Source organism: Cryptomeria japonica, chromosome 6, assembly GCF_030272615.1.
Source record: "Cryptomeria japonica chromosome 6, Sugi_1.0, whole genome shotgun sequence".
In the NCBI taxonomy this organism is placed as follows: Eukaryota; Viridiplantae; Streptophyta; class Pinopsida; order Cupressales; family Cupressaceae; genus Cryptomeria; species Cryptomeria japonica.
Window position 1 is genome coordinate 48,808,948 of NC_081410.1, and position 8,667 is coordinate 48,817,614.

Genomic DNA, 8,667 nt, shown 5'->3' on the forward strand with positions numbered 1-8,667 from the left:
CATATTTGAATTTGAAACTTCAAGTTTTAGATCTATGATCATGTAACTAATTAGATCAATTCCATACTTGTGTACTTGAACTATGGATTAAAAAAAAGGTATACTTAAGGAATGAAGATGAATTTTTGGAATGAGTGATGTCATAATTTAAGAATGGATAACATCATTTGTCTAATTTTATACAAAATATACCATCTTATACACTAATTAATGTATTAAAGATAATTTTATCACTAAAATAGTGTGCACATATATATGCACGTGTGTGTGTGTGTGTGTGTGTGTGTGTGTGTGTTTTAGATATATGAGCATGTAACTAATTAGATCAATTCCATACTTGTGTACTTGAACTATGGATTAAAAAAAAGGTATACTTAAGGAATGAAGATGGATTTTTGGAATGAGTGATGTCATAATTTAAGAATGGATAACATCATTTGTCTACTTTTATACAAAATATACCATCTTATACACTAATTAATGTATTAAAGACAATTTTATCACTAAAACAGTGTGCACATATATATGCATGTGTGTGTGTGCGTGTGTGTGTGTGTGTGTGTGTGTGTGTGTGTGAGTGAGAGAGAGAGAGAGAGAGAGAGAGATACACACACACATACATATAAACCTACCAAATTTCCTAAGCTAACAAGTAACCCATTACAAAAGTCATGCTGCATGATATCGGCTACAAGTTTACATTGCTATAGCAAAATAATTCTTTTAAAGATTTCTCTTATAATATAGAATTCACAATGGTTGAATCTCCTTGAAAAGAATATCAAAAAATAAAGCCTTACTTCATACATACCAAAAATAAAGTCTTACCTCCCTATATGAAAGAGAATACCACAACCCCTTCATACATACCAAAAATAAAGCCTTACTTTACTAAATAAAGGAGAATACCACAACCTCTCTCATAACACCACAATTGACATCAATTGGAAAAAAGGCATAGAAAAAATAAAAAACAAGTCAAAATAGAAAAACACAAATTGTAGGAAACTCACATAGTGAAATGATAGTTAGGGGAATCTTGGCTTACAATATCACCCTAGTGTTTAGTTTGGATGATTCATACTTTAGTTGACTCATAATGGTTAGGAGGGAAATGTAGCACATATTTGAATTTGAAACTTCAAGTTTTAAATCTATGAGCATGTAACTAATTAGATCAATTCTATAGTTGTGTACTTGAACCATGGAAAAAAAAAGGTATACTTAAAGAATAAGATAGATTTTTGAAATGAATCATATCATAATTTAAGAATGGATAACATCATTTGTCTCCTTTTATACAAAATATACCATCTTATACACTAATTAATATATTAAAGACAGTTTTATCCCTAAAACTATATATATATATCCTAAAAAACACCTATATAAACCTACCAAATTCCCTAAGCTAACACCATGCTGCATGATATCTACTACAAGTTTGCATTACCATAGCAAAACAATATTTTTAAGAGAGTGAATAAGGAAATCAATCTCTCTTATAATGTAGAAAATACACTGGTCGAATCTCCTTGGAAAGAATTTTATTCCTTCATTTTAAAGATATCATTTCAATATAAATTCCCATTGTGATTTTGGAAAACTCTTTTGGGCAATCCATAATCTGAATTACCAATACAAATAAAGACTTTACTCCTTGCAGTTGTCCTGAACTCCTGCATCCTCATGGACATCAATAAAAAGAGTGCTTCACCCAACTATACCGGTGCCAATCCAGAATCTACAACCAGGATACTGAACATGCCAAAATATGTATAATGGCTTAAACACACGAGAAAAATCTCAGCCTGTTATTGGCTACAAAGAACTGAACAGAATCACTGTGAGAAATATCTTATGTGCACTGTCCTTACTATTTGCATGCATGTCTCAACCTGTTATTGGCTACAGAGAACTGAACAGGATCACTGCGAGAAATATCTTATGTGCACTGTCCTTACTATTTGCATTTTTTCATCATGGGCTGGAGAATCACCTTTTTGAATTGATTTGGCAGAAGTTGTTGATGGGCTGCTTCTGGACATGTTATTTAAGGTTGCAGATAACCATGGACTGCAGCTAGAACATTGGACCAGGTCACTTGCAGGAGTTGGACTTGCAGGCAAGCCTAATGACGTTGATCCTGAGCAGCATGAATCTAATATGGGCGTTCTTTGTTGAGTGGACAAACGCAGGGATGCAAGACGGCCACTTGCTTTATTGGGAAATACAGGGAGAATGGTTACTGGCAATCTTGATTCACTCTCCTTCGCAACAGGAGCACCACTTGGGTCCTACAAATATTACAGTCTGATTAAATCTTGCAAAGAGGATTTATGAGGTTTGTAACTTAATTGAAACAGAAAACATAGTTGTCAAGGGTGTAATGTAAATTGAGTAATTGACAAATCATCCATTTCCTAAAATCTGTGAACTTTAATGAAATTGAGGATAGGGAACTTGTTAGGGGTGAAACATAAAAGACATAGAGGATGGATCATACTTCCTTTGTTATATGTGACATTAGGAACAATAAACAAAGAGAATACTGTTTCTGGATTCAATTGCCATCAAGATTTTTTGCATCAATATTTTGGATCACATCTTGTTATCTATTATCAGGACGAAAGAGTTGAAGAAATCAAAATGGATCATAGAATGTGATTTGAAACATAGATGCAAAAAATATTGAACACAATTGAATCTAAAAATAACATTCTCTTTATATAATAGATCGTAGAAATCTCTTAGCATTGAACAACAACAAACAATCTTACTGGTATACCAATTTGGCCTAAAATTGCTAAAAATAAAAAAAAACCATCTCATAAACCTAATTCTTAGCCTCCCATGTTATTATGGACTCGAAAAGCAAAATAGGTATCTTACCTGGAGAGTGAGAAAGATGAAATCTCGCTTGACATCGAGCTCAATCATCTTTCTCAAATCCTTGAGAAATGCATCCTTTGAAATTTTCATAATCCCTATCAGCGACCCTGAGATTTCATGGGAGGAAACCTCCCATTTTACATATACATCACAAGTTCTGTGATGCTGGCTTTGAATTTTATCTTCATCATCTGTACAATTATTAGGAGCAATCCATGATTTGTCTTGGTAAGAACCAGAGATTATTGATTTTATCTTTGTCAATGCTGAACAGGAGGTAATTCCATAGGAGGTATCAGTCTTGATCATCTCTTTTAGCTGGTCTTCTGATGCAGATTCACTGCTTCCTGAAGATTCATCTTCATATACTAATCTCTTTGGACATATTAAATCTGTGGGGCTTGTGGATGGCGAAAGGGTTACTAGTTGTGCTGGTGTTAGCCTTGCAGATGGAGAAACCGCTGTTGAACGATCTAGACCAATGCTTCTGATTGATTTCTGAGAAAGGAGGGGGCTGCTATTGTGTACTGATCTTGGAGATGTCGTGAAAGATTGAACTCCAACCGCCTTTTCGGTTTCATCAGGCACAGGCTCAGATGTCTGATGAGCCTCATTTTTTTTCTTGGAAGCTTTTTTTCTTGCAATTTCCCTGTAATTCCCGCAGAGCAAAAATATGTTTTCAATGCGTGCTCTTCTTTCATCTGTCACATACCTTTCCAAGCTCTCTAATTTTTGTAGTTTCTCATGAAAATGACATTCCCCATAACCATTGCCAACAAGTGCATGAATTCTTTTGCTTTCTTTTGGAGTTATTCTTTCATCTGAGATACCTTTGTCTTCTTCATCAGCATTTTCCTCTTCTTCATACACGGTTGGTAACCACCCCTTTCTTATCAGTCTTGCGCATTTTAGAATTTCCTCTTCATCTTCATCATCTTTACAATTATTTCCATCCGAGTTCCGGCTTGTGAGCAATTCAGACGAGGCATTTTCATTGTTTGAGATCAATCCATGTAGTTCATTCAACTGGCATTTATCTGCACAGATATTATAATTCATTGTGTTATGTGATTGGATTTCAGATCCCAAGGGCATGCCATAAGATTTCACATCCTCTGATACCATTGACATTGTTGCATCCTCTTCCTTGGCCCTGACCAAGCATGTTTCAGGGATTATCTTGATTTCTTTACTAGCATTCTCTGTTCCGTCCTCCTGAGAATCTGTCAGGGGATTGCTTCTGAGATTTTGAACTTCACATTCAATTTCGTCCAGTCTTCTGCATAGCCTTCCAACCTCCTGTTGGTGTTGTAGAAGACATTTTTCCATCCTCATGTGCCCAAGCTCCATAGATTTATTTGCCTTGCATTCATACTCTTCAAACTTCTGTTTGAATTCAGCTCTTAATAACCTAATGTTTTCTTCACTCTTGAGTTGCATTTGAGCCTCTGCCGCCTCCTTCATTCTTTCCAATTCTTCAATCTTCATCCTCAATTGAGCAACTTCTTCCTCCTTCTGTTCCAACTTCCTTTGCACTGTTTGCCTTTCCTGCTCTTTCAACTTATTTTCTACTTGAAGCTTCAAAATATGCTCATCCATGGCCAAGATTCTAGTCTGGAGCATTACAGAGTCCAATCCCATGGTCTTGGTTTTATCCTTTTGTGGAGGTGAATTGGGTAGTCTAACAATGCACTTTGCCTTGGCTCCATATTCTAGTGTCCCAATGGTCTTGTGTAAGTCCTGAGGATCTGAACTCGCACAGAGCACCATCAAAAGTTTGGCACCATCATCCTCAAAGGAATCCTATTGCATTATCAAATACAAATTCATCATTTAAATCTGGATTTGCATGTATCCTTACCTCATGACACTGAATAGCCTAAGGAAGCAGTTCAAATATTTGGAAAATACATATCAGCTCCTGAATGATTAATAATAATTATAAAAATAAATGATTAACACTAACCATACAGACATTAAATTCACTAACCATACAGACATTAAATTAGTTTTAAATTTAATTGAAGCAGTACCTGAAGGAGCATTGTGAGTTTGCTGTCTCTATATGGCACATGCGAGTCTCCATTTGCTATGGATTCAACAACTCTCTTCAGTGCAGTGTTTCCTTGATTAATTTTACCTGTCTGAAAGTTCACAAAGTGGAGAATTAATAACCATTCATGAGAAATGATTTGGGATCCAGTCATTAGATTAGAATCTAACCTGCATTTTTGCCTCGGATCCCACAGAGCCAGCCTGATCTACGTTTTCTGATCCAGCCATATCCACAAGCACAAGTCTTCCTCCCACTTCAGGCACATCTATTATTATCTGCATGCATAACCATACATAATTTAGTAAGTATAAATCCAAATTATGCACATATCTAAGGAAAAAATACTCACCAGACAATGGCTACGGGAACTTCTTTCATTAATGAGAGTGCTCTTAACAATTCTCTTTTTCTCAACTTTTGAGACCTCCTTTGTAATCTTCCTAGCTTCACTGCCATAGATGGAAGTCGCATTCTTCACTTTCTTTCCTATTACTTCCAGTTTCGCCTACAAGTATCAAAATGCATTGGTCAATAAATTTCTGAATAATTTTTTGAAGCAATGAGTGGCATACCCCCACGCATATGCATTCAATCAAGCAATTGAAATATTCGAAATAGAATTACAGACTATACCCATAACATGGATATTTCACCTGTCCCCAAGTGAGAATTGAAAATGCATCCTTGATCCTTCTCATGAAACATATTCATCAACAAACTATGGCTTTTGTTCAGTATTTTATCAGAAAATTTTGACAACTGCATTCTATCAGTCTATCAGATGAAATTGAGTATATGGGGTCAGTGCCACTAGTTGAAGCTATGCTTTTATTGATCTCAAGTTGATGAGGCTGAGGACTGAAAAGCTAATTATATGCTTATTAGGATGTCATGAGTTCAACTTTGGCTGTCAAGCTCCAACCAGCCAATCACACTTTCCAAGGACTACTCGTTGCAGGAGGAAGTAACCAACCCTGCAAATGATATAACCACAATACTTTGACCTTTATATTCTGAGAAACAAGGTTTGCCCTTCAAGAGCAGGCACTACCAGCTAAAAACATGTATTGTTTTCCTATCCTTTAGGAAGTGAAAACATATGTTTTCGTTTTCTTCACCAATTAATGTTTAGCCCATTTCTAATGAAAAAGTTTTTAAATTTGGTTAGTTTGGTGAGGATGAGGATGAGGATGAGGATGAGGATGAGGATGAGGATGAGGATGAGGATGAGGATGAGGATGAGGGGCTGGGGTCTGGCTTTATTGACAAGAGATTCTTTGGTAAAGCAGGAGGTCACCAAGGTCCAGTCTCCCTTCAATCTATATGGTATCGGAGGACAGCATCATTGGTCACGTTAAAAAGTTTACTCGATGTACTGCAATTTTTAGTGGAGATACCGAATTCCTACAGTCGTAAAAAGAATGAGGACTCTACACATAATTTATGAGTTTCAATCTTAAGAACCATAATTTATGAGTTTCAATCTTAAGAACTAAAATTGTAATGTCTATTATAAGCGAGGGTAATGATGGATACATGGAGAAGTTAGGGCTTATGGAGGAATGATTAATTTCCTTCCCTCCTTTCGCCAGTACTGTCATGCTACCTTAAGTTGCCTATGGTGAGCTTGTAAATATTGCTAATTGAATTCTTTTTCTATGTGCAGTGGTACTGATAAAGCAATTATTCTTAAGAATACTTGGCCATTGATATTTTTATCAGACTTTACTCTTTTTGCTAGTTGGGTGTGTTTCTAATCTATTGTAGCATTCATTTGAAAAACCAAAGAACGTGAGCACTTACATATTCATATTCCACTAAAAATGGACCAAAAAACAAAAAGGGGAAGAGGGGCAGAATTCAAACCCGGCATCCACCATTCTTGAACCAGCCAATATTGGCAGCACCAGGGGAAATCAGGTCAAAAACCTCCTCATTATATATCTCCAAAATAGAGACCTTGACCCTCAATCTCTGCTTAATGAGGCTATCTTCAATGCCTTCACCATCCATTATGCAGTGCAAAGCTCTGTACACAATCCCAGGCTCCTTGCCACTTCCAAACATGGTATGGCTCTTACCAGTGCCAGTAGGTCCATACATGATAATGGTGCATTTCCCGCCAGTTCTTATACTATAAACCCTGTCTTCAATATAAGCTTTATAGAAGCTTGTTAAGCTTTCTTTCTCTGCCATAGAAATACCATCCAGACTGAAATCTTTGTAACCTGTTTCAGTCTTGACCCTCATACTGGTCTCCTGTGAATTGGGTCCTTCCACCAATTCAAATGCAGGGCGCTCTTTTTGGTTTGGGATGTCCCTTATTCTTCCCACCACCTCTACTGGGTGGTCAGACAAACAATGTGAAGCATTGAACATGACCAAGGAATTGCTATTATGATTTCTCTTGATGTTGTAGTGGTAATTAGTGTTGTTCCTGCCAGATTTTGAATTTCTGTGCGCTAAAAATCCATTCCTTATATTACTATGAGATGGAGCCATCTTGGAGAGCATTCAATTAGGTAAAAAGTTTCATGGTGGGATTCGAATGTGGGGTTCTCGTGAGAAAGAAGATGAATCGGTTGGAGTTAGTCTGCTGGTGGCATATTTGAACGAATGTATTGGCAAGGATTTTCTTATCATATTTCAAAAATCATTAGTGTAATGGTCGTTCAGTTGGCTTCTCCATGTGTCTGTACATTCCACCTTATTTCTCTCTTGAATGTTGTACCAAGACGAGAAAAACCGTTGTTACTTTACATATAGAAAGTCCTGAATATTTGAAAAAAAACAGTTAATTCAGTTTGGAGATATACAATTTATTTATTCGAATATTGTTTGTAGTTTTTAAATTTGATTGTGAAGAAATTTATTAACCATCAACAATTTCTATCATACTTCATCATTCATCTATCACATAATGAATGATGAAGAATGATTGAAAACATTCATTAATAAATTTTTAGCACAATCAAATCTAAAAACTACAAACAATAATTTAAAAGTGTTAATTGTTACAAAATGATATGAAATGACCAAGATTTTACCTTAGTTTGAGTTCCTCGTGTGAATTGAATTGGAATGGAATAAATTTAGAATGGTCCAGTCAATGGTAGTTGAAGTGGGGCTCTTTTTTTCTTTGCAGGCCCTCTCTTGTAGAGCCCAACACCAGAAAGAGTACTAGCGGCTCCTTGGTCAAAGGACAAATTGTGGTGCTTAAACTAAGGGTTTCCCTATCCAAATAGCAAAATTGTCATTGTTTGTATGCTGTGCCATATTACTCTAAGAGATGACTGGTCGTTGGTTGTCATCATTAGAACAGTGACAATTTGTAATGTTTTTAGTTTGCCTTTTTGTGAAATCCTTTATGTTGTCTTTTGTTTAGTTTCATTTTTAATTTATTTGTTACATTTAAAATTGAATGTAGGGAAAAGATCTAGTAGTTGTCTATTTTAAATTCGTATATCTTAAGTTTCGAAATGATAATGTCGGATATCAACATTTTTCTTTGGGTTTTAACTTTTGGGTAGTTAGGACAAATGCAGAAGATTCGTTATGTGCACAAGGGTCAAAAAGTGATCATATAGAAGTGACACCCGATACCTATTCATAGACACCCAAAAAATTGGGTGCTACAACTACCCAAAAAAATTGCACAACTAATCTAAAACATATTCCTCTAGCAAATGTTTTTACCAATATGCCAAATGTCCTAGTAA

General features: G+C 35.8%; 1 protein-coding gene across 2 annotated transcripts; it reads right to left on the reverse strand.

Moving 5' to 3' along the window:
• Positions 1-1,532: 1,532 nt before the first annotated feature.
• On the reverse strand, positions 1,533-7,683 carry LOC131079409 (kinesin-like protein KIN-10A). Of its 2 annotated transcripts, none has more exons than XM_058017339.2 (6): positions 6,815-7,683; positions 5,298-5,453; positions 5,116-5,223; positions 4,926-5,036; positions 2,893-4,695; positions 1,533-2,297 (listed from the first exon to the last, which is right to left on the reverse strand). In XM_058017339.2, exons 1-6 carry the CDS (start codon positions 7,460-7,462, stop codon positions 1,929-1,931), a joined length of 3,195 nt encoding a protein of 1,064 aa, XP_057873322.2. In that variant the 5' UTR covers positions 7,463-7,683; the 3' UTR covers positions 1,533-1,928. The 2 variants fall into 2 exon arrangements, with proteins under 2 accessions (XP_057873322.2, XP_057873323.2); XM_058017340.2 differs by lacking the exon at positions 6,815-7,683 and adding an exon at positions 5,602-6,072.
• Between the last annotated feature and the right edge of the window lie 984 nt (positions 7,684-8,667).

Excerpts from the sequence above, each read along its gene's own strand:
- LOC131079409 (XM_058017339.2), bottom strand. The coding sequence starts at position 7,462 with ATGCTCTCCAAGATGGCTCCATCTCATAGTAATATAAGGAATGGATTT. Across the intron at positions 5,454-6,814 it reads TCAAGAATGGTGGATGCCGG|GCGAAACTGGAAGTAATAGG; the intron begins GTTTGAATTCTG and ends TGATACTTGTAG. Across the intron at positions 5,224-5,297 it reads GTTCCCGTAGCCATTGTCTG|ATAATAATAGATGTGCCTGA; the intron begins GTGAGTATTTTT and ends TTATGCATGCAG.